Source organism: Alexandromys fortis, unplaced genomic scaffold, assembly GCF_014885135.2.
Source record: "Alexandromys fortis isolate MF-2015 unplaced genomic scaffold, M_Fortis_MF-2015_v1.1 scaffold_102, whole genome shotgun sequence".
In the NCBI taxonomy this organism is placed as follows: Eukaryota; Metazoa; Chordata; class Mammalia; order Rodentia; family Cricetidae; genus Alexandromys; species Alexandromys fortis.
The window spans coordinates 6,145,221-6,170,677 of NW_026067984.1; the positions used below are offsets into that span (position 1 = coordinate 6,145,221).

At 35.7% G+C, this 25,457-nt stretch overlaps 1 protein-coding gene across 3 annotated transcripts in view; it reads left to right on the forward strand.

Annotated features, from left to right (window-relative positions):
* Lrba (LPS responsive beige-like anchor protein) overlaps positions 1–25,457 on the forward strand; it is a 468,170-nt gene that overhangs the window by 170,787 nt on the left and 271,926 nt on the right. For all 3 annotated transcript variants that reach the window (XM_050158812.1, XM_050158811.1, XM_050158813.1), the window contains exon 37: positions 23,423–23,589. In XM_050158812.1, coding sequence (XP_050014769.1) covers positions 23,423–23,589 — 167 coding nt within the window. The remainder of the gene's footprint in view (positions 1–23,422; positions 23,590–25,457) is intronic.

A 25,457-nucleotide genomic window follows, 5' to 3' on the forward strand; every position in this document is an offset into this window, starting at 1 on the left:
AGAATAGAGTATAACATACATCTTTCAGTGCAAGACTCTGAGCGGACACTGGAGGCTTAGCTTGAAATACAGTATCCTTCAGCCATTTCAGCTGAAATATTGAACTAAGCAGAGTCTTAAAATGAAGCTAACAAACGATGGTCTCTTTTTTCCTCTAATTAATGAGTCTATACCTTTCTCATTGTAGTGGTACATGAGGATAGATTGGTATAGAGCAAAGCACTCATCTTTCACTGCCTAATTTGGGCTCAAAGTAATTCATATGAATGTAGCATGTACAGACTAACTGGAAAGGGTAGGATTAGGGAGGTCATTTGGACTTGTGTTTAATACCTGTCATTAAGAGCTGGAGGAAACGCTGTTTTCACTGTGAGTAGGGAATGGTCTTACTGTATTCTTTCACTATTTTAAGATAAACAGTACTTTTTTTTTTGAGGACCTTTCTCCCCTGCTGGTGCACATTCATTGTCTCATGCTCTCAGAATTTTGTCTCTCACGTGCCGTGCTCTCCCCAGCTTCAGACCTGTCTGCACCAAGTTTCTCTCTTCGTCTGCACTTGTCCATGCTGGGACATCTCTGTAACCCCTGCCTTCTCCCTGCTGAGCAGACATCTCTCGCATGCTTGTTTACAGATGACAGCCATTACCAGGCTTCCCCTTCATCCTGTATTGGCTTCCTGCAAATGATTTTTATTTTGTGTCCAAATATATATTTTACACACTGTCTTTCTGTAACTTTAACCACTACATGTATGGTTTAAATCTCCCTAAATAATCGAGTATTTGGTATGCTTTGTCTCTGTCAATGTTTCCTTCCTCTTTTATTAAAAAAGCCAGGTTAGGCATTCTGAACCTTAGCTTCCGCAGACCCTTCATGGAACGTCTATTTATTTATGTGCTTTAGTTTCTACTTTGTGACCTCTTCATGGCACCCTGGCCAGTCCCTCGTTGATCTCTTCATCCTCTAGTCACAGCCACTCTGTATCTGTCCTCACCTCTCCCCTTTCCTGGGTCCCTTTGTCACTTCTGTATGAAAGCCTGCTTTCCTTCTCCTTGACTACCCCTACCAACCACTCTCCTAAAGAGAAACCAAACTTGTAGTCTTATCTTCTTACTAACCCAGTCATTTGCCATCACATGATTACTTCTGTCCTTCCTGACTGTTCTTTATGAGGAAAAGAACTCTCTGTTTCACGCCCACAGTGCCAACACATTTTTTTCTCATACTAAGTGCTCAGGAAATACTTGCTTAGTAAATGACTGTTTACTCCAAGCTACACATTGATTTTTATTCCTGACTGGTAGTAACGCGTTGTTATATGTGGAGAGACGGTCCCTTTCCATTGTTTTTTATTGACTCCTTTGTTAAAAATCTGTTGGATATAAATGTGGATTTCTTCATAGTTTTCTAATCTCTTTTCCTCAGTTTTTTTTAAGACTTAGGTGTGTGTGTGTGTGTGTGTGTGTGTGTGTGTGTGTGTGTGTGTGTGTGGTGTCTACTGAGATCAGATAGAGGCTTTGGATTTCCTGAAGGTGGAGTTATGGACAGTTATGCTGAGAGCCAAGCTCAGGTCCTTTGGAAGAGCAGCAAGTGCACTTACCCACTGAACTGTCTCTCCAGGCCCCTCAGTGGTCCATTTTCAATGCCACCTCCCTTCGCTCTTGGTTACATAGCTTGGCAGTATATACTGTGATGTTAGATTAGATTAGATGATACTTTGATGTCTTTTGTGATTAAATATAAATGCTATAATTATCTTTTTTGATGAAAAATGTCATTGATTTTTAAAAATAGCTTTTACATTTATTGTATTGATTGCTTTGGGTACTGTTTATATACATATGTGTGTATGTATGTATGTGTGTATTTATATTTATATCTGTGTCAAGAGTCTCTGTGAAACCCAAACTGGTTTGGAATGTACTATCTAGCCTAGACTGACTTTGATATCATGATTCTCTTCCCTTTACTTATCAAGTACTAGGATTATAGCCATGGTTTGCCAGCTGTAACTGCACTTTTTAGCATGAATTCTTCCAATCTATGAACAATATGATATCTTTCTTTCTGTGTTTGTGTGCCTTCAATTTTATCATCAATATTTTATAATTTTCAGCATAGAGATCTTTCATCTTCTTATTTAAATTTATTCCTAAATAGTTCTTTTATAGGTTTTGGGAATAGTTTGCTTGCTTAATTTTTTTTTTTTCAGATAGTTTGCTGTTGTATAGAATTGCCACTGATTTCCAATACTAACTTTGTTCCCTTCGTGTTCAATGAATTTATTGTTTCTTACATGTTTTGATTCGGTCTTTGGGGTTTTTATGTACAATATATTGACTGCAGATAAAACTACCACTTAACCTCCTTTACAGTTTGGGTGCCTTTTATTTTGCTCTTTTGTCTAGTAAGTATTGTCAGTACTGTTTGGAAAGTGAGCATTTTGGTTTTACTTCAGAACTCAGAAGAGAACTTTTTAAGTTTTTCCTTTTGTTGTGCCATTTGAGTATTTTGTCACATGTGGCTGTGGTTGCAGTGTTTGAATGAGGATGACCTCCATAAGCTCATATATTTGAATATTTGGCTTCTAATTAGTGGAACTGTTTGGGAAGGACTAGGTGATACAACCTTGCTGGAGGAGGTGTGTCACTGCGGGTGGAGTTTGAAGTTTAAAAAGCCCATGCCAACCCAGGCGGTGATGGCACACGCCTTTAATCCCAGCACCTGGGAGGCAGAGTCAGGTGGATCTCTGCAAGTTCGAGTCCAGTCTGGTCTACAGAGCTAGTTCCAGGACAGGCTCCAAAGCTACAGAGAAACTCTGTCTCGAAAAACCAAAATCAATCAATCAATCAAACAAACAAACAAATAAATAAAATAAAAAGGGAAAAAAACCAAAAACCCAAAAAGCCTATGCCAAATTCAGTTAGCTCTCTCTGTTTGCTTAGCTGCTGCTTCAGCGCCATGCCTGCCTCTCGCTGCCATGCTCCCTGCAGTAATGATCATGGACTCCAACCCCCTGGAATCATGGCTCCCTATATTAAATATTTTCTTTCATAAGTTGTCTTAGTCATGGTGTTCTGTTACAGCAATAGAAAAGTAATTAAGACATGGCCGTTGTTACACTGAGATGCATTTATAGTGCATTCACCCAACTTTTAAGATTGAAATGGTGTTAAATGTTGCAAAATGCTTTTTCATTTCAATGTATTTGTTGAAATGATCATATAGTTTTGTTCCTAATTTACTGATGTGTTGTATTTAGTTTAAGACCCAAATTTGTGTAATTTGGATGAAGTTAGGAAAAGTCTCAATTCACATTCTCATGAGGACTTTTGAATGAGATCTCAGAGCACATAGCAAAAGCAAAAGTACAAAATTGAGACAATGAAACTAAAAAGCTCCTGCAAATGAAAACAAAATAAAAAACTGAAGATGTGTTTGTGTGTCATGTATTGAATAGGCAAAAATATTCAAGAAGATATAAAGAGCTTACAAGAAAACAGATAACTTCATTAAAAAAATAAGCAAATGGAAGGATAGGGAGATATCTCAGCGAAAAAGAACACTTTTGTACAAGTGTGCAACTTCAATTCAGATCTTTCTCACACTCACAAAACCTGGCTTTGACCACATGGCCCTGTAAACCCCAGTGGTTGGGAGAGAAAAGATGGAGGCTTGATGGCTAATCAGACCAGCACAAAAATGAGTTCCAGGTTTTAGTGAGAAACCTTGTCTCAAAGGAATCTTTGAAGTGAAGATTGATAGACACCTGATGTCCCTCTGTGGCCTTTGCACCCATGTACATTGGCACACATATCACAACATTCATATACACATTCATACATCATACAGTTGTATCATGCACACCTCCCTTTTACTGTTCGTTTTTCTCTCAGAAAGCAAAGCAAATAATTTAACTTTTTTTGAAAGAAGGCATACGACTGGTCTTGGGGTAGCATGCCTTTAATCCTATTACTTGGCATGTAGAGGCAACAGAATCACAAAGTTTGAGGCCAGCCTGGTCTACAGAGTAAGTTCCAGGACAGATGGGGCCACACGGGGAAACCCTGTCTCGAATAACCAAAACTAACCAACCAATCAACATCAACAACAACAACAAGAAGGCACATAAATGCCAACATGTATATTTAAAATTTCCAGCATCCCTAATTATAGAAAAGTTAAAACTGTCGTGAAATATCATTGCATATCTATTATGTTCACTCCTATCAAAGGGATGGATGTTGGTGAGGATGTGGAGAAAAGTAAACTGTTACAACTATTGGTAGTATTTTAAATTACCATGACTATTTAGGAAAATAGTTTAGTGGGACCTTCACAAATAAAAATGCTAATACCATTTGGTCTGTAATTCCCACAATTGGGTATATGGTTTATTTAGTTTGTGTGTCAGAGATATATGCACATTTATGCTGATTTTCTATGCCATTTTTCACAGAGCCAAGATACTAAATCTCATTTTTGACTTCAGAGTATAAATGGACAAAGAAAATATATAAACCCATAGTAGAATACTATTCATTCATAAAAGAAGGAAATGCTTTCCTGTGTTAGCAATGAGGATGAACATAGAGAATATTATATTTAGTTAAGTAAACTGTTTGATCTTGCTTATATGTGGAACTTCAGGAACTAGAGTGGTGGTCGCCACAGGCATGGGGAGGAGTGAGCTCTGTTTTTATATTGCACTGTCAGGGACTACTGTTAATAAAGTATTCATATAAAAATAAATAAATAAATAAAGTATTCATATAACTAGGAGACAGGATTTTAAATGCTTTCATCATCATGACAAGTGTTTCAGATGATAGATGATTGATTTGATAATTGTATATTGTTTGCATATATGGAAATTCTGTTTTGTACCCCTTAAATATGTTCAATTGTTTTTGTTCAGTATAAATAAAACAAAATGTCATAATAGAACTCTATCACCAATCACGTGGTATGAAGAAAAATAGGTCAAAATAGCCTTCATATCTCCAGGGGTACAAATTACAGCTTCAATTCTTTAATCAAACAAGTGATGATTTGTATGAAAATTATGGGATACTAAATAGTACAAAATACAGATGATACATTTTGAGAAATTTCAAAACTGCTAGTTGGCTATGTGTTTTAAAGTTCTCTTTGGCTTTCTTTTAATTTTTAAAGAAGGAATTATAATGCTAAAGATGACACAGTTAAAATTGACTTTTATACAATTAAAGGCAAAAGCCAAGTCTGAACCTGCACTTGAGAAATTCAGTCCATGCTGAAGGCAAGCAATCATGTTTATTTATTATTTGAATTTAATTGTTTTATGCTCTGACTGGCCTTGGTCTTAGATAGGTTTCAACTTAAATTAAGAAACTCACTTAGAGGCCTTCTGATACTTTTTGCTTTTTAATTTTTAGTATTTTTGTAATAAAATGCCCGCAATCAATGCCATAAAATGGTTTAGAAGGCAGGAAAAACATTTCTAAGAACTAGTTTTGTTTTGTTGATTTTTCTTAAGCAATAAGTTTCCTAGTGTTCCATTTCTAGCACGTATAAGGCAATTCAAGTACATAAGATTATTTCATGGTGAAATAATTAAAATTTATTATGAACTCTCTAAGTATCTCGTTAGGAATATTTTTTCTTAATTTCAAGTCATTATATATAATAATTAAAAAAATTTAATTTCAGATAATTTACCAATTCCACAATCCATTGATACCTTTGTCTTAGTCCTTTAGATAATTTAGTAAGACTTTTTAAGTCTTGGACAGAATTTCAGCTGACTTTTTAACAGCAGTAACCTCATGGCATATATTTATCTCCCGATTTCTTCTATCATAGCCTGCGGAAGTGAATTATTGAAAAGATAAAAATAAATTTGTTTGCTTTCTGTCAGAGTTCATATTCACAGCCAGCCTTGATAGAAGACCAGAATGATTTAGACAAGTTTGCTTTGGAGATTCATAACATATGCTTGCCGGACAGAATTGAGTTATCTCTGCTCTGGAGAGTAAGTCATTGTAGCGGGGGCTGACAGAGATGAAGATAACTGAGGGAAATTCAATTACCTCTTAGTGTTTTCTTTCTAATGGGATTCCTAATGTGAAAAAGATCCCGAGATGATGCGCTGCGTACTCCTGAGCTGTATCCTGAATCCTACCGACTTTTACGTCAGATAGGCCTTCCTTACGTATAAAATAAGCAGTTTACTGTGTATGGTAGATTTGATTGAAGCAGAGTTTAAATTTTTTTTTGACTTGACATCATTGATAATTTATATAATCCTTGACTGGACTTTGTGGTGCCTGGTTTTCCAATAAGGCTATTATTTAATATGATAGCAGTATTTTTCCTCCCTCTCCAGTGACCTTTCTGAAAGTGTATTGTAGCTTCTCACTGCCGATCTATTCATGCCTCTGCCAGTTATCTTGCGCTATTTAAAAGCTGTTGGACTGCTCAGGTATTTGCATGCTGCATTAATATCTTTATTCTTTTATTCTGTTTTTCAGTGTCTTGCAATCTGGCCTTTTTTCTCCCTGGTCTTACACTAATCGTATTTAATTTGTTCTCTTTAGTATCTTTAGTGTACATAGAGTTTTTCATTGTCTCCATCTCCCTTGACAGAATTTGACATTGATGTCACACCCTTCCTCTTTGGAAGGTTTTGTTTTGCCTTTACTTTCTTACCTTATATTTTGTTAGTTCACTTTTCATTTCTCATGGTTTTCAATGTCTTTTTCCTTTGATCAAAAGTATAGATCTCTGGCACAAATACCAGAGCAGTTTTAACCTTTGTATTTTGTTTTGACAGTTCACTTAATGTTAGGAATACTTAAAACTTCTAGATTGAAAACATTAAATATCTATATGAAATTTCAGTTGATTTAAATTATATACATGATTAGGAAAAAGCATTACAGAAGCACACAGTAAAACTCCCATTTTTGGGGTGTAGAAGGGAGTAGATGGGTGATGGGAACATGAGGGCTCAGGATGGTTGAGTTGGGGGTGCAGTGAAAGAGATATCTTGACAGAGGGGGGCCATTACGTCATTAGGGAGAAACCAGGTGCTAAGGAAATACCCAGAAATCCACAAGGATTACCCCAGCTAAGACTCCTAGCAATAGTGGAGAGGGTACCTGAACCAGCCTTCCCCTATAATCAGATGATTGAGTATCCCAATTGTCATCATTGAACCTACATTTAGAAACTGATGGAAGCAGATGCAGTGATCCACAGCCAGGCACTGGCTGAGCTCCTGTAGCTCAGTGGAAGAGAGGGAGGAGGGATAATATGAAAGGGGGGGGGGGGGAGAGAAGGGAGTCAAGATCATGATGGGGAAGCCACAGAGACAGCTGACCCAAGCTAGGAGGAGCTCATGGACTCTCGACTGACAGCTGGACATCCTGTATGGTACTGAACTAAGCCCTATGAATGTGGGCGACAAGTTATGTGGCTTGACCTTTTGTGGGGTGGGGGGAGCTTATCCTGGGTACGTGAATGTGGGAGCCCATGTGTGACTCAGTTTCCATCTGGCGTCCATTCTGACTTACAGTCATTTGAGTTCAAGCTTGCTTGCTCTACTTTTCCCAATAACCTTGAGGACTGTGAGAGACTTTTGATTTAGCCCGTGTGAAAAGAACACTCTTAATAGAAAGCATACTGTTGACAACAAAGCTCAGGAACATGAAGATAGAGGAAGGCTGGTTCTGAGCAGCACGATCTGTTGGAGAGGAGGCTGCTCACTCAAGGACAGGGATGGTCTTGTGGTTAGATACTGACTGACTGTGCTGTGCTTTGTTCTGCTTTTGTATATAAACACATTCTGAAATAAACTGTGAGCTGTTTGGCTTCTTTTGGTATGACCAGACAGACCCCCTGATTCTATCTTGTAGTTTCTGTCTCTGTTCCTTTCATCTGACATTTCCTCAGGCTTCACGACCTCTAATCCAGGAACCCTAGGTCCTACACATGAACTGGTAATTTAGAGCCCATTCCCTATGGTGGGATACCTTCCTCAGCCTTGATACAGAGTAGGGGGCTTTTTCCTGCCACAACGTGATATACCAGACTTTTTGGACTCCTCAAGGAAAGCCTCACCTCCTCTGAGGAGTGCATGGGGGTGGAATTGGTGACAGTTGCCTGGCTGGGGCAGACTAAGGGGCCACTGGCAGGGATGCTAGGATTTATCCGTACTGCATGTACTGGTCTTTTGGGTGCCTGTTCTCTTTAGCTGGATACCTTGCTTAGCCTAGATATAGTTAGGAGGGCCTTGGACCTTCCCAAGGCAATGTGCCTCACCCTTTCTGAGGAGTGGGTGGGGGCTGGGATGGAGAGGGGAGGGAGTGGGAACTTGGATTGATATGTATAATGAAGAAAGATAGTTTGTTTTCTTTTCAAATAAATAAATAAAAAAGTTCCTTCTATATTCTACCCTTATAGGTAGTCCTTTTCACTTATTCATCCTCTCAGAGTTTCTTTATGAACATGTACTCAATCAGGAATATTTATTCTTATCCTCTTTTCTGTAAATGATGGCATGTTACAAACCTTATTCTATATTCTGTTCTTGGAGCTCTGTACTTTTAAACGTGTTTATATATCAAACAATAAAGTGTGAGGACTATTTCCTCCTAGTCCCTATGCTACTAAATCATTGAAATTTTGTCTTGATGTATGACCTTAATTAAAAGAAATTATTATGGAACATCTTTTAAGAGTCTGTTCTCTCCTTTCATTCTGGGTTCCAGGATCCAACTCAAATTATCAAGCTTTCATGGCAAGCATTATTTCACTGAGCCATCTTGGTGGCCTTTGCTTTGCATTTCTTGGATATTAATTTTAATGCTATTAATGAGTCTGTTATCAGTTTTGTTATCTTGCAGAAGCTTCCTTTTTTTTTCTTTTTTGAAATAGGACCTTGTATGGCCCGGGGCGGCTTCAACTTAGTTTAGGAAGGATGACCTTGAACTTTTGATCCTATTTTCTTTGTACTTTAGGTGTGTGCCAGCACAGCTAGCTATTATGATGAAGAAATGTTTAAAAAGTGATTTTCATTACTGAATGTATGAGTGTTTTCTTTTTTATTGTCTCAATTTTTGGTTATATTTGAAAGGGCAATTTGCAGATAAAGAATTTCTTTGTTTTGCTCGATATTTTCATGTTTAAAGGTTTTATTAATATATTTAAAATTTATGTTAAATACATTGTGTTATGAATATGCCTGGGTTTCCCTATAATGTCCACTATATAGTCCCAATTTCTCCCTCTGATCTGACATGCTGCCGCTTCTTTGCTACAGTAAGTGCCTCCATGTTTTAACATGCGGCTGTAAATGCCCTCCTTTCGTTATTGACTTGTATGTGCTTTCGTGCACTGATGTTGAGGGGTTTCAGTTATCGAAGCATAGCGATATGTTCTAATATAAGTAGGAATATGCGTCTCTTCCCCCTCACTGCCCTATTCAGTTTTATTCAGAATTTCAGTATCATTAATATAATGCTAGATTTGCTTTGTCTGGTTCTCTTTTTCTTCTTTAGGCTCTTTAGGTATATAGTCATGTCTGCATATACTATAATGTCTTTCTTTTTACTTTTATGCATCTGATATTTTGTCTGATTTAATTTGCTCCTGTAAATCAAATATAAAAAATAAAATGGTAGACATTTGTTTTTGATATAGGAGAAATGTGCCATTCTTTCGCCAACTAAGTAAGATGTGACCATGAGCTGAATTAGATACAGTTATTCTTGCTCGTGGAAGGAAAACAGCCGCTTTTTCTCTTTGTGATCAAGCACAGGTAGTATTAGTATAGTACATCTTCTTTCAAACGATTGGCTGGATTCCCTCCTTAAGATAGGTGACTACCGTGTGCTTATTTTCAAACTATGTGTGGAGTATTACTTAGGTGTTTTCTTGGTATAAAAATTAAATTCACTGTGTTTGCTTTTTAACCCTTTTACTAGTTTAGAAGAAGTAAAATAGTTTAAAATTTGGAAATATATTCCTTATTTTAAAAGTTTACTGACCTAGTTAAAAGCATAACAGATTTTGCGTTTTTAAATGTAGGAAATTTGAAAGAAATAAGTCAGTATTGTCTTCAGTTTTTTTTATTTTAAAATTTTTATCAAATTTCCATTCATAAATGTTGATAGATCCTTTGAGTTTGTCTTGCCTTTCCCCATGTAGCTAACTCTATTTTATTTGTTACATTAGTTTGCTAAAATAAAATCTTTTTTAAAATAATAGGTGAGTCTGATTTTGGCTTAACTAGCTATATCTTCAAGCAATACTAAAGTCTTTTAGTGTGAATATGATTTTTGGTCATGGAAAAGAAATTTTGTCATTATTGATGAAGTAAATCAACAGAGTTAAGTAACTTTCCTGGGTTGATACATTTTATTTGATATGTCTCACTAAGTAAGTCTCGTTTGATCATTACAAGTTATGGTCTCTCATTCAGAACAATATCCACGTATAAACAACTGACCATTGTGGCCTTGTAGTTATATTGCGGTTGATTTGGTTATAGTTGTCTGAGAGATACTTATAGGTGTGCTCACTGCTGCCTTTATTTCAGATCTCAATCTGTTTTGTTGGTTTATTTATGATTATTAGATAAATAAAATAAATACTTAAAAAAATAAAATTCAGTGGGCACATGCCTTTAATCCCAATACTCAGGTTGCAGAGGATGGTGGATCTCTGTAGTTGGAGGCCAGCCTGGTCTACAAAGCAAGTTCCAGTATATCCTGTACTGTTACACAAAGAAACCCTGTATCCCCCCCCACCCCCCCCCCCAAAAAAAGAAAAGAAAAGAAAATCCAAATGCTTCTTGTAGGTTTAACCTTGAAAGCTCTAACAAAAGCAAAACAAAACAAAAAAAACCCCTAAAACTCAGGTAAGGAAAACAAAAACTCAGATAAGGAAAAAGAGCTTTTTAATAGTGAAATGATGTGGATAGAGAACGCTCTGACATCTTTCCCCTTTCATGCTCTGTAAGAGAGTTTAGGCCTTAGTCTTTTAATGTTTTTATGCGCATGTCTACAATATGTATACTTTATATATGTTTTTTGTATAAATAAAAATGGGATTATAATATGTAAACTGGGATTATGATATGTAAACTGCTTTGTAATTTGAGACCCCAGCCTTGTGGTACTCACAGAGTGAGTTCTGTGTCAGGGGAGAAGTAGCTGGAGTCTGACTGCTTGTCACTGTTATTCTCTTCTTGTACACCCTACAGTGTCAAATCGCAGATTCTATTGTTCTTTCTGGACACCTTTTATTATTACTGTTAATCCTTTAATAAGTGTTCTGTGATTGCTGATATCTATTCAAAATAATGCTTTTTTTATACTCTTCAGACTCTAATTTCAGCATCAAATGTAGGACTAGAACATAGGAAATTCTTAATACAGAATAGGCAAATGAATAATTATTTTCATAATAAAATGTATAATTTAGGATCAGTATCTTTTGAGGAGTCAAAATTTTCATATGTAGAATTTTAATTTTTCTCAAAATTATTCGCCAAACATATAATTTGGTAGTTCAAATATTAATCTTGTAGATTTTCTGTGAATTAAATACTGCTTTTGATACGATGGTGAAATTTTATCCAATTTTGGTATAAACCCCCTTATGCTGAACAGGCTTTATTTTGTAGAATTTATATTATGAGACAGACCAAGAAATCATCATATTTATACGAGTACTAAGATTGTTATTGTAGTCTCTGATGTATTATAGAAAGCAGAAATTCAGGACTATTTATGCTGGAATTTAGTCTTGATTTACCAAAATTAACCATGTACTATTGGATAAGATAGTTTAATTCTCTCCTGCAATGTGAGTTTCTGTAAAGGTCATTGATTTATTCCTCATCTGGTACTTATATTTAGTGTAGACTGAACTTTAGATAGTAAATTAGAAGTGTCATTTTCTATTTCAATAATCTTGGCATTTTATTTTAATTCATGTCTGTAGATTATTTAAACCAGCTCTCAAATATATGCTCAGTTTGTATATTTTGATTAACTTTATGTGTGCTTTTAAGATTGTCTCAAGTTCAAAGAAAACAAATTAATTCTGAACTGAATAATTATTAATTGAGTGTTAAATGTTTTCTATTCATTACGTATTATATTATTTTAATTTTCATGTTACTAAGTTGAATTTCTCATTTTATTTTTATCTATTAGTTAAATTATAGTATAAACGATACATTGTAATTCTCTGTGTATGTGTATTTGTTAGTAATTTTTTGGCTTATTTGTGTAAGAACAAGGTCTCATTTTGTAGCTCATGCTGACCTTAAAGTCATGATAATCTTCTTGCCTCGGCCTCATGAGTGCTTGACTTACATATATGTGCCACCATGCTTTGTATTTTCTTACTCGCTTTTCAGATACTCTTGCCTTCTTCTTTTTTTTTTTTTTTAAAGATTTATTATTTATTTATTATGTATACAACATTCTGCCTCCATGTATGCCCGCACGCCAGAAGAGGGCGCCAGATCTCAGTACAGATGGTTGTGAGCCACCATGTGGTTGCTGGGAATTGAACTCAGGACCTCTGGAAGAGCAGGCAGTGCTCTTAACCACTGAGCCATCTCTCCAGCCCACTCTTGCCTTCTTGAAAATGCTTGTTCTTTACTAGTGTGTGTAATAAATGGGACTTAGAAATGTATTATGCTTCTTGGTTTGAATTTGTCTTAATTAATTAGCGAGCTTCCATAGACCCTCATCCTAAGTAATCTTGCAGTATCCAGGCTGTGCTCCCATGTCCCACTGCCAGTTTGGAGCTCTCCTGGGAAGGGTGGTGTTGGAGCGCTTATTGCCATACAAGTTGCTTTTCCCAGCAAAAGCCCCTGTCTTCTTTATACTCTTGTTATCCTATTTTCCAAGGCATGGACATAGGCGTCTTATTTTCCTTTTATAGGTATAACAACCACAGAAAGGCCTCAGAATGCCGAGGAGGATTAACAGAACAGTCCTGGGGGGTTGGGGAGATACTGCATCTCCTAGAGTTCAATGCATTGCAAGTGCCTTTCAGCTCTTACACTTCTCAGCCCAGGCCTTTTCTCTTTGCCAACTCTTAGGCCTGTTCAGGTCCTTGGAGTAAAAGATTTTCTGGCTATATATTGTTTTCTCCTGGAATTAGGTCCCATCCACTTATTGTCAGTAAGTCAAGCAGTCTCCCTCTGTCTCTGTCTGTCTGTCTGTCTCTCTGTGTGTAGGCATATGAGTGCACAGACACAGGCGCATGTGGGTGGACATTCAGATGTGTGCCTATGCTGTGACTACAGAGGACAGCCTTCAGTATCATCTGTAGGTGCTGTGCACCTTTCTGCAAGGCTAGAACTCAGTATTTCTCAGTTCATTTTCAGAGTGAGGTCTATGTAGGATTCAGTGGAGGGTGCCTTTTATGTTGTTTCACTTTCTGTAATTTCCACGTTGGTGTTTACATTTTCTACTTTTGGTCTTCCCTGGGTGGGTAACTGCTGAACAGATCATGTGAACATTTGTTTAGGGCACACATATGTTTACTATGTAAATCTGAACTAGTCCTAGCAGTGGGGAGTAAGTCGGATCTTAATGAGTTCAGGACAGCCTGGACCATGTAGTAAGTTCCAGTCCAGTCAAGGTTATATATTGAAACCCTATCTCAAATTTTGTTTCATACTGTGTTGTTTGGAATTTGTACATGAAAAATCCTTTTCTTGTATATTATGATTTCCAGCTTTATGTTTTGTAGGTTGTATGTATGCCTGTGTGTGTGTGTGTGTTCATTCAATATTTTGGCTACTGTGAACACTGCAGCAGTACACACAGATATGCAAGAATTTCTGTGGTATACACAGAGTCTTTTTTTAAATGCACAAGAATAGTATAAATTGTTCATATTGTAGTTCTATTTTCAGTTTTATGAGAAAATTCTATACTGATTTCCATAGTGGCTGCACCAATTTACATTTTTACCATCAGAATATAAAGATCCCTCCTTTTATCCTAAACATACCGAAAAATGTTCAACATCCATAGCCATTAGGAAAACGCCAATAGAGCAGCTTTCAGATTCGATCTCCCTCAGTGGAAATGTCTGTTATTAATACACGTCAATAAGAATCGAAGAACTTAACAGTAATATGATAGTGTGTAGTTAGACACACAAATTCAGTTATCATTTCATGTTAAATAATTTATTCCAACTTTTGGGGACAATTTCCTTTAAGAAGGAAATGGGTAAAATCTTTATTTACTCAAGGAAAGTAGAACATATTTTAAATGGGAGAACTTGGGCTGCTATTTAATAGGCAGGATGTTTGGTACAAGATCTAGCTCTACAGACTACACTGGCCTGGAATCAACTGTTAGCCCAGGTTGGCCTCCAGATTGCTACAACTATAGCATGAGTCACTAATCATGTGATTATAAGTCTTTTTTCCACACTGAGTTTTGTCTTTATACCTTGCTGTTTTCTATTTTATTTTACTTGTTTGATCTCGAGTGCTTGCTTCTTGGTGAAAACTAGTTTATTCTTTAACTCTCTCTGATTCATAAGGTTTTCCCCCTTTTTCTATATACCATATTTATTTCTCTCTGAGGAATTTTGATACAGTTATTTTTATCTCTTATTGTAAAGCTGTGATTGTTTTCTCAATTGCATTGAGAGGCTGAAAGAAAAGGACTGTTCACTGTGTGTTCTGGTAACAGCAGAATGAACATGGAGTGAACGTATGAAGCTGTTATTTCACACAGACAGTTTTCTCAACATTTGGTTTCTATTATTTAGTCCTCCCGAAAAATCTTGTTAAATTACCTACTGTTTTAGATGAGGCAGCTGAGACACAGCATTTTTGTATAACTTGTTCAGTTTTGAAGACTTCGTATCTAAAATTTGAACTCAAACAATCTGGCTATAGATAATGTACTTTTCAGTACTGATTTAATAATGGATATTTATAAAGCTGAGTCAGTTACTTTCCATTCTGCTTCCTTTGAACTGCTTTTGTTTTGTAGTTACCTATGAGTCACCCATGGTATTTGTAAATATATCTACTTTTTAACCACGAGATCTTACTAAGTTAAATAAATGACCATTGTTTTATATGATTTAAAAATCACAATGTGATTTTCTTAAAAATTTCAGTCCTATTTATTGTTTAAATTCTGTCAGTTTCATTGAACCATACAGTTTTTACTTAATTTACCAAATAGGTAGATGATGTGTTGCTGGCAGTGTTAGTGGACCTATCTTGCCTTTGTATAGTGTTTGGGCATTTATCTAAAATTTGGTGGTTTGAAAAATATCACTTGGTACTCTAGTAAGTAATAAAACAGTTTTGTATATACATTGGAAAGTATGTACAAACTTCAGCCTATTTGTGTTGACCTGTTTTTACAAATATATGTAAGACATTTTAAAACAAGCTCTTATTATGAGAAACCTAAAGGTTTCAAACCTGTGTTAATCTTTAAATCATTTAATATTAGTGGGTACTGCAGTTTGTAGAGATAAGGCCCCAGAACACATTGCACCTAGTCCATTAAAAGAAGAAGAAATGGGAGAGATACTTTGATAAGTGTCCTGCCTGTTTTAACCTTGAATGCTGTTATGGCGTGGGCTGGGAAGGGGAATGGTGCTATATCTGTTTCATTGGCTTAGACTTTTTCCTGCTGAGAGAAATCAATACTCTGAGGCGCTGCATGACAGAGAGATCACTTCAGAATTAAAGGTGGCTGTCACACATTATCACTGGGTGACTTTTGTTTGCTGTTGAGGTTTTGAAGCTTTCATTTTTCTTAGTCTTTTTCAGGAGCCTAAGGTTTCTGTAGATAGCATTAATTTTTTTTTTTTTTTAGGATCAGACTTTAAATCTGGGGTGAATGTCAAAGGACAAAGACCCCCAAAAGTAAATAATTGAGAAACTTCTTCATTTGTTGAGCCTTATGTGGTTTTCCTTTTCAACAGTTTTCAGTAAATTTATAGTAGAAGTGATTTCAAAACAGTTGAGAAGTAACATTCTTAAACTGTTTGGCAGAAGTCATGCTTCCTTAATTAAAATTCCAATAATCTGTGTAGCTCTTAAAATGGAGGAGGTAGAACTGTATATCCTGACATGGAATGAAATACCCTAAACCCACCAGCTATAGAAAACAGTGGTCACAAGCGGCTTTCTTTTCTGTCTAAAGGCAATTTTTTTTAATATTTAAATGTTTAACACTAAATTATTAAAGCAATTCATTTATATTGTTACATACTAAACTAGTAAAAGGACTCTGTTATGTTTTGAGAGTTCTGGTTTCAAAAATTTGTGTTCTTTTGTTTTTGTTTTTTAATAATCTGATAAATTAGTTGCCCTGATCAATTAGTTCAAATAAAACATGTTATTCTAGAAATCCAGTGCTTGAAACCGTGTAAGTCTGACATCCTTAGTTTAGCTGACTTGCTTGGTGTTAAAAGGCAGTGTTTGCGGGGTTTTGATCCTACTTCATGTTCTGGCTTGGTGGGAGCCTAGCCAGTTTGGATGTTCACCTTCCTAGACATGGACCGAGTGGGGAGAGCCTTGGACTTTCCACGGTTCAGGGAACCATGACTGCTCTTTGGACTGGAGAGGGAGGGATGGAGGAGTGGGGGGGAGGGGGAGAAGGGTGGGAGGAGGGGGAGGGAAATGGGAGGCTGGGAGGATGCGGAAACTTTTTTTTCCCTTTTCTCAAAAAAAAAAAAGGCAGTGTTTGTGAGCCCTTTTTCTTTACAGTTGTTAGAGCTCTTCTGCTTTAAGATAACCACGGCTCTAAATCTCAGTCTCCTTTCCACCCTTCTCCTCTCCTCTTCCTTTCCTTTTAATGTTTGTAGGAAATTTTCTAACTTCTGTTCCTTCTTTTTTTCTTTGTTGTTCTTGTTTTTAAACTGGCATCTTCTCTGTAGCCCTAGGTGGTGTGGGGCTCACCACGGATCCCAGCTGGCCCAGCGCTCCAGTTTTGGTATTAATAGTTTGTAGACTTTTCTCTTCTCTAGTTCTTGAACACTCCGGGTACACATTATAATGATGCTGCAACTGTCATTAGAGAACAGGTGATATTTTTGTGAATTTTTTCTATTATTTTTCATAGATTAGGCCATTTATTTTTAATAGGCATTTATATCAGTGATTCAAATTCTCTGCTTTTCTCATATTTTAAGGCTGTTTCTTTTAAGTTCTGCAGTAGCTGATTTAATGTTTTTTCTAATTTTCCTCATGAATTTTTATTGATTTATAAGTTAATCCGAAGCAAGTTTCTTAAATGTCAATTATATGGGAGCTTTAAAAAAGCATATTCTTTCACCTTAGTCAAACAAAGAATAAAAAGAATCAGTATTTCTAGTTCATTCTCTGCATAACTTCTTATTCTAGTCTTCTGAATAGACTTTTTAAAATCAAATTAATTTATTTGTGCTTGTGAATTGGGGTGTTATAGTTAGAAGACAACTTGTGGAAGTTGGCTTTCTTATTCTCTCATGTGGGTCCTTGAGATCTTATGCAGGTTCTTAGGTTTGTTGACAAGCACCTACAAGAATAAAGGTGAGCCATCTCATTAGCTCCTAACAGAATTTTTAAAAATTATTTTAAAGAAACTCAATGGTTTTTCTTATTCACATAAAATTCCAAGGGAATACTTTGGATGTAATCTGCATTTTTCAAGAATATAGGACACATAGGCAGACATAAGGGTATTGTGTGATATGACTGAATTATAGGTTATGTATTCTAGGTAATAGAATGTAGTCTTGTTCTTGAGGGGGAACCCTATAGTAGTGCGCTTGCCTAGCATGTGTTTCAACTCAGTACCACACATACACACAAAAAAAATGTTTTGAGTTTTTTGGCCATCATGTACTTTTGGGGGTTGAAAGTAGAATATATAAATGTATTTATACTATTAAAAATTCTTTTAGAAAAATACTAGTGATTGCTCATAAGAAGCTATCAAATTATTTCTAACTCAATTTTGAACTAATAGAAATCTTTCTCTAAAGTGAAATAAGTGGTCTGTTAACTGAGGAAAACTGATGCCACATGTTACTGAATATAGAAAATGTTTACGATGAGGGTGGCTAGCTCTGCTTTTATAGTTCAGTGTTGGATGGTTACTGTGTAGGTGAAGATCATCCTTGTAGTGACGTGTGCTCAAATTGTGAATAAACAGTTGGATCAGCTATGAAATATTGAAGGATAAGTCTAATTGATAATAATACATGATGTGGGAAATGGATGGTAAGAATGGGATATTTGATAAAGCTGTAGTAAATATACAAGCATTTCATGAGCGAGAGCCATGAAGACAACAGGTTAGTGCCATGAGAGAAGGTCAGTTCAGTGCCAGGAGGAAACCTGAATAAGCTGTTCAATTGCCAGGATACTTCTCTTTCAATGTCCATGCAAAGGGCAAATAGTGAAATAGGATAGAATCATGCAGTCTACATGAAAAAACTAAATTTTCTATTGTCTCTGCTTCTTCAGCTAGAGAGCCAGTGTAGGAACTTACGTTGTGGTCAGTTTAAGTTATTTTCTTATTCCATTATAACTTACTTGTTATAAATAAATTAATTCTAAGAAGCAAGTTCATTTAATTTTCTTTATTAATTCTACAGTAATGAATGTCAAATTTCTTTATTAGTCTTTAACTGCAAATTGATTTTTTTCCTTTCAAGGCAATTTCTTTTGTTTTTGCATTCAGATACTTTTCTACTATCATTGTGATGTTATTTATTTTGTGTGACTTTTAAGTCCAGAAAAGCAGAGGTAATGTGAAGTAAAATGTTCTGCCTAAAAATAATACTGAAGGAGAAATTTAGAGCTACCCTTTATTTTTTATGTCCTAAATTCCATTGTCAATTGAACTTTCGGGATGGAGTCTCACAGGTACCTCCATTCAACCTTGAAAAAGATACATGTTTTCCTCAAATACATGTGTGCCACTCAAATATTCCTCATATGTACCTGCCTGGATAATATAAAATATTATTGGTATTTGATGAGAACATCTTCAATTTACACTATTAAGAAATTTTTAAGAACAGAGACAAGTTCATTATATGTTTTAGAAACATTCTTATTTGGTTTCTTTTTATCACATTTTAAGGGCAAATGTGACTGTAATGTTCTACAAGGAGACAAAGATTGATAATGAGAAAAGAATGGTCCTTTAATGTGATTTATATCTATAGATTTTATGTCAGATATGAAAAGTTGCCTTTTAAATTGTAAAGAAAGACCCATTAAGGAACACTTTAAACCATTTTACTATTTAGCTTACCTTGAGTCCTTGTTTTTAGAAATGCCTTTTCAGCAAACTTTGATAGGCTAGCAAATGTTTATTGTTCAACTATTTATAAAAAGTTGAAATAGTCTCTGTAGTAAGGTCTTGCTACAAGTAAGGCACTTAAAGTAGTGTTTAATATGAAGATATGTAATGTTTATAGGAATATAGTAACCATTGATTTCTCTAGTTTCCACCAATAATTTGAATTTCCTCTCAGATAAAGTTAGAAAAGGCATAGTGTAGATGTAATGGGTAATTTAGAATACAATATATATACAATATATATATAAATATAAAGATCTCTGTATCCTTACACTGTTCCTTTATCTGTAGGTTAGCTTCTTAGCTCCTGCATGGGTCTCTGAAAATACCACTGTCAAAATAACAGTTACAACAATGAAATAACACCCCTTTTCACTTAGGCTGCTGTCCATTCTGATATTTAAAAAATATTTTTCCTTTTATTTTTTTCAAATCAAATTTGCATAAGTTCCTCCTCCTGTGACTTCTTCATCATAGCCCTTCAACAGATATAAAATGTGTTATTTACGTTTGATTTTCTCTAGCCTACTATCTGCTATGTCTTATAGTCTCTACATCAGCACTTACATAACTTGTTTTTATGATTTTAATATTTATTTTATTAATTGTATAGCAATGCATTTCAATTTTTAGCAGTAGTTAAATAAAACTGAATATTTTGTTCCTAAGCTAATTATTTGTTTTTACAGTCATATATTTTTATACTGATGTTGTGTTATTTATACCTAGTTATACGACATTTAAAGTCTAAAAATAGAGTGTTGTGAAGCAGGAAATTCTGCCCATGGTAAAATCAAATGAAAGCATGCTTTTGAGTTTGTACTCAGGTGATGCATAGGGCCCCTCCTCCCCCTGCAGAATGCCCAGAATATTAGAATTTTTCTTCCTCTTCCCAGTTTGTCCCTTTTCTACTTTCATGTCTTGCCTGCTGCTCTCTCTCCCAGTGAACTTGATGGGGATGTTTTTTCAGACCCGGGCATCTTTTCAATGGCCACACCACAGAAGAAAAACATCTTTCCCTCTTCCACCAACCATTAGTTTCTTGTTAATCCTCAGGGAAGGGTTCGATCTTGTGAATTTGTCCATGTATGACAAGATGTTGAAGGACATAATCTTTCCCAGGACACCATAGCTGCTGAGTGCAGAGCTAACATCAAGTCATGTCAGCCTAGATAGCAGGGTCCCAGAGCCCTCTCTGCTCCTTCATCTGGTTCTCACGTTCTTTCTGCTTTCTTCCTTGATGCTCACTAAGCCTTTGAGGGAATGATGTAGATGACCTCTTTATGGCTAAGCACTCAACAGTTACTTGTTCTTGGAATTAAACTAATCCTCTCATAAAGCAATTTTAGGCTAAAAAAGAAGTTTAAGGCTTTTAAAGCAGAGAAATTAAGGAATTGGCCAATACTATCAAGAAACATTAGCCAGATGATAATCTGGTTTATTTGGATTCATAGTGATTTTTTTTTCTATTTTTCATTCTGAATTCTACAATTTCTTTCAGTTTGAATAATTATTGAAAAATACTTTGACCTGTATTTTTTTCTTGTGTCAAATGTATTGATTCTCTGTTTTTCTTTTATGCTTCTGCTTTAAAGGTTTATTTTCTTCCATCCTCAAAATCATCCATTGTTAAATTCAGTCTTTGATTCCTTATGAAATGGTACATTACAATACATGTTTTTCTTTATGCACGTGACTATAGAACTGTCTCTTCTAGTTTTTCTTCTTCTTTTTTGCTAATGGTCCCGAGCCTTGGGTTCAGGTGGGCGTGATATGACTTGTGGTTATGCATTCTACTGACACTCATTCTCGGCCCTTTGATCAGATGTAAGTTTCTGCATTAACTACTGTCTACTACTGCACAACGGAGCTTCTCTGAGCTCTAAGACCTGGTCTGCTTTAAGTATGAGATATGAATTTAGAGGGTCATTTGATACTAATCCATTCAGCAGACTAATAGAGTAGGTTCACCCCTGGAGCCTGTGAGCTCCCCCAAACACGGTTTCTAAGCAAGATTTACATTATCAGGGATGTGTTTCCTCTTGCGGCACAGTACTTAGATCCAATCAGAAAGTGGTACTTCCTCAATCCCATTTGTGACTCTATTGCATCACTAGATATGTCTCGTCATGTTTGACTTTATTGTAATTCAAGATGAATAAATCTGCTGATGACTTTTGTCTCTCTGGACCTGTTGCACCTTTTGTTACCATGAAGGTCAGCCAGTAGAAAGGAAGCTTTCTGGTCAGTACCAACTTGTTTTCTCTGTGCCATGTGATCAAAGTGGGCAGTGTCTTCAGCAATAGCACCTTAATATTAAGTTCAATACCACGAGTCTGTGTCGTTCTGAAGGTCCCCAGGCAACACATGCATGACTAACAGCTTACCTGCCATTGGCTTTTTATTTGGTACTTTATGACTTTGCAGAAATAACTCTAAGTTAACTCATGCATCTTTAATGTTAGGTATTTCTCCCTCACCCCTTCTACCCTCTGATTTCTTCCCTCTCTACCTTAAATCTCCCTCCCCAATAGTCTCTCTTTTCCTTTCATTGGGTCATTTTTTTAAGGATTCATATATCCTATAAGTTTATGATTCCATAAGTAGTGGGTTAAATTGTGTTTGGATTAAACAGATATTTTTCCTGTGTAGTTGCCATAGTTCTGCTGTGTTTAAGTTTTGGGTTTATCTTTGGACCATTTCTCCCACCCCCTGCTCTTTAGAATAGAGAGTGTTCAATGCTTCTAGAGGTGTGTATTTGCTCTTCTGTACACTGAGCAGGAGGAACATTCTATCTACACAAACTATTTTCTTTTTTACCTCATAGAATAATTGCATTGGGTGATCTGGGCTAATTTTTCAGTATGATGTATATTACCCCTGAGTGGTTGAGGACACTCAGGACCTTCTCTGTTGCTGGAGTTGAGGTGGGAGTTGCGTAGACTACATAGCCTACAGTCTATCCATACTTCTACTATGCATCCAACAGGAGAGGGAGGTAACCACAATGTGTATGTGTAATATGTAAAGTAACAACAACAGTCAAATGCAGTCTACTTCCCAGAGGGGGTGCATATGTATGTGTGCATATACTTTAATTTGGAATTTAAGGTCATGAGTTGGTAGACCCTGTAGAGGATCAAGTTTGCATCAGTGCTCATGTCTCTAATCATGATCACAAAAGCAGAGTAAATGTGACAGCAGAACTGCAGAACTCTTAAAAAATAAAAAGCATTTGGGAACTAGCATTGTGCCCATTATTGCTAAAGAATAAAGAACCCTAAGATGTTTTAGAAAATTGCTATGATGGTATTTCTTAAACTTTGATGTACATGCCATTACCTGGGGAAGATGAAAGTCCAAATACTACCTTAGAATTTTGGGAATGGGTCTTAATTCTGCATTTTTAATCTTCCAGGTGATTCTTTTGCTGAATATTTAATTTAAAGGTAGAATTTAAGAGACCAAATTTTTCTTTTTTAAAGTTTTGAGAAGTTACTGTGATTACTAATCTAAGCTTAAAAAAAAAAACCAACAAAGCATAGCAACAACAACAACAAACCCCAAACTTCTCATCCCGGTCCTAGCAGTGCCCTTATAACTTGTCTCATTACAACCCACTCTCCTGAATCTGTCATGATCATTTTAACATGTGGATTGATCCCGTATTCTCCTGTTTAAAATTTTTTCAGGGCATTTGATTGAATGTAAACACACCCTAATTATTTAATATAATGTCTCCAAATTTATTTTGTAGCAGTATTTCCTCTACTTGATCTAAAGACCTCTGCAACCTCACATTCCTCTGGCTGTAGTGAAGGACCCAGCTTTCACGTGTTTGCTGTTTGTTACTGATAATATCGCTGTTTAACTGTTAAAAGCTTCAGAGTGTTTCTTATTCCTGACTTTAGAAAACTAAATTAATCAGTGTTTAACGGTCATTATAAATTTAGCATTAAAGTTTTGGTTGGTTTGATTAATTCTAAAAATTGTTTCATGATACATTTTTGTTTTTTTTATCCATACTCTTATAGTTAATTAATTCATAAATCTTTTTCTCCCCCTTCCAGTCATTGTGTGCTCAGTATTCTGCAGACAAACGTGAAGAAGAAAAGATGTGTGATCATTTGATAAGAGCAGCTAAATATCGAGACCATGTGACAGCAACTCAGTTAATCCAGAAAATTATAAACCTTCTCACAGACAAGCATGGAGCGTGGGGAAGTTCTGCAGTGAGGTAGGAAAGCCTTCAGGGTCCGTTCCTCGTCCTACGTAGGCGGCCTAGGTTTAAATAAATGACTTGGAATGTAAACATGGCCAAATGAAGAATGGAATTCAATTTATGTCTTTAGGAAGAGTTCATCTGTATGTGTATCTTTTTTTAATTCTTTTTTTTAAATAAATCTTTTTTTTTAATATTTATTTATTCATTATGGATACAATATTCTGTCTGTGTGAGTCTGCAGGCCAGAAGAGGGCACCAGACCTCTTTTACAGATGGTTGTGAGCCACCATGTGGTTGCTGGGAATTGAACTCAGGACCTTTGGAAGAGCAGACAATGCTCTTAACCACTGAGCTATCTCTCCAGCCCTGTATGTGTATCTTTATAGATCTTTTGAGGTGCTAGTTCTTTCAAATTATTTTTGAAGAGAATTTATTCATCCTTATTCATCTTACAGTGAATTGGTTAGACAAACAAATATTGTTTTATTGATTCCACGTCATAGAATCTCCTGAAATACATCATTTCTAAAATAATTTTATATTTAACATATGTATCTTATAGAAAGAGAATCTAGTTTAGAACTTTTTCTGTAAATAATTTTGACATTTTCTTAAAATTAACTCAAAAAAGTTTGAATTGAAAGCCATTTGTAAGATTATTTGCAAGTGTTCAGTAACATAGACAAGGTATATAACTTTTGTTTTCAAGTATTGAGGTCAACTCTTGGATTTCTGATGGGAACCGTGTCTATCCAGTTGATGTGATGTGGGGTAATGACCATCAAAGGCCTTGACTATTGGGTCAGTGGTTGTTGATGCCTTCTAACATCACAGTTGTCCACCCCCCACGCTCACTCTCTGTGTTGTGTCAACAAGGCTGCCTATTTGATGAGGTCATTTTTATACCAGGTACTGGGTCAACTAGTATAGTCCTTTGATGTGCATGGTAATAGTGGGAATGATGTATATATGTTAAAGTTTTTACTTTCTTTTTCTTGAAAGAAAGTGTAAAATTTAAAAAAATTGGGGGTAACTACACTCTTTCATGGGTGTTATCGAGAGACCAAGGTCCTTTCTAGTGATACTTGTTTAGTACACCATTTCTGTACTGCCACAGTCAAGTATCTAAAATGATTTTGTTGTAACAAAATATTCTTTTTTTAAAGTTTAAAAAGATTTATTTTTATAATTAAATGAGGTTGTTTGAGAAATTTGTCCAGACACTCGAGTGGAAGCCACCTCTCGCACAAAATATTCTTGAAAAGATGAATGGTCTATAGTGTGTATTTATCTGAAATAATTACTGGCTTATAGTAGAGTTACCAAGCGGCATCAACTCTATTATTCTATACATTATTAAATGTAAATTCTCAAAAAATTTAATACACCTGAAAATCCAAAGAAAGAGACATTTTTAGTGTTTTTTCTCAAATAATAATAATAACAAGAGTTGTTATAGTCTTGACTTTTGAATAGATACCTTTTTAATTTGGTCTAGTAACAAAAGATACATTATTAAAAATAAAATTTACATTAGTGAATTGATAGCTTTGTCTGTCCAAATCTTGCATTTTGTTAAACAGCATATGACAAAGCCCAATGCCTTCATGTTCATATTTCTCTGTCATTATATTTGGTCCTGTGTCAGTTATTTAGAACACTTGGCTCTCTGATGCCTTTATGCAGTTATCTTAACACTCTGCTATTTTTTATTAATTCTTATTATAGTGAATTTCTATACAGTGGTGCTCTTTTTCAGCTGTATAAGAAGATGTAGCTGACAGAAAGTGTGCTGGCTCACCATTCTGTGACAGTGCTTAACTCTTCTCTGCTTTTCCTTGTATGAGGCTTGCATAATCAGCTTGTAAATTATGGACATG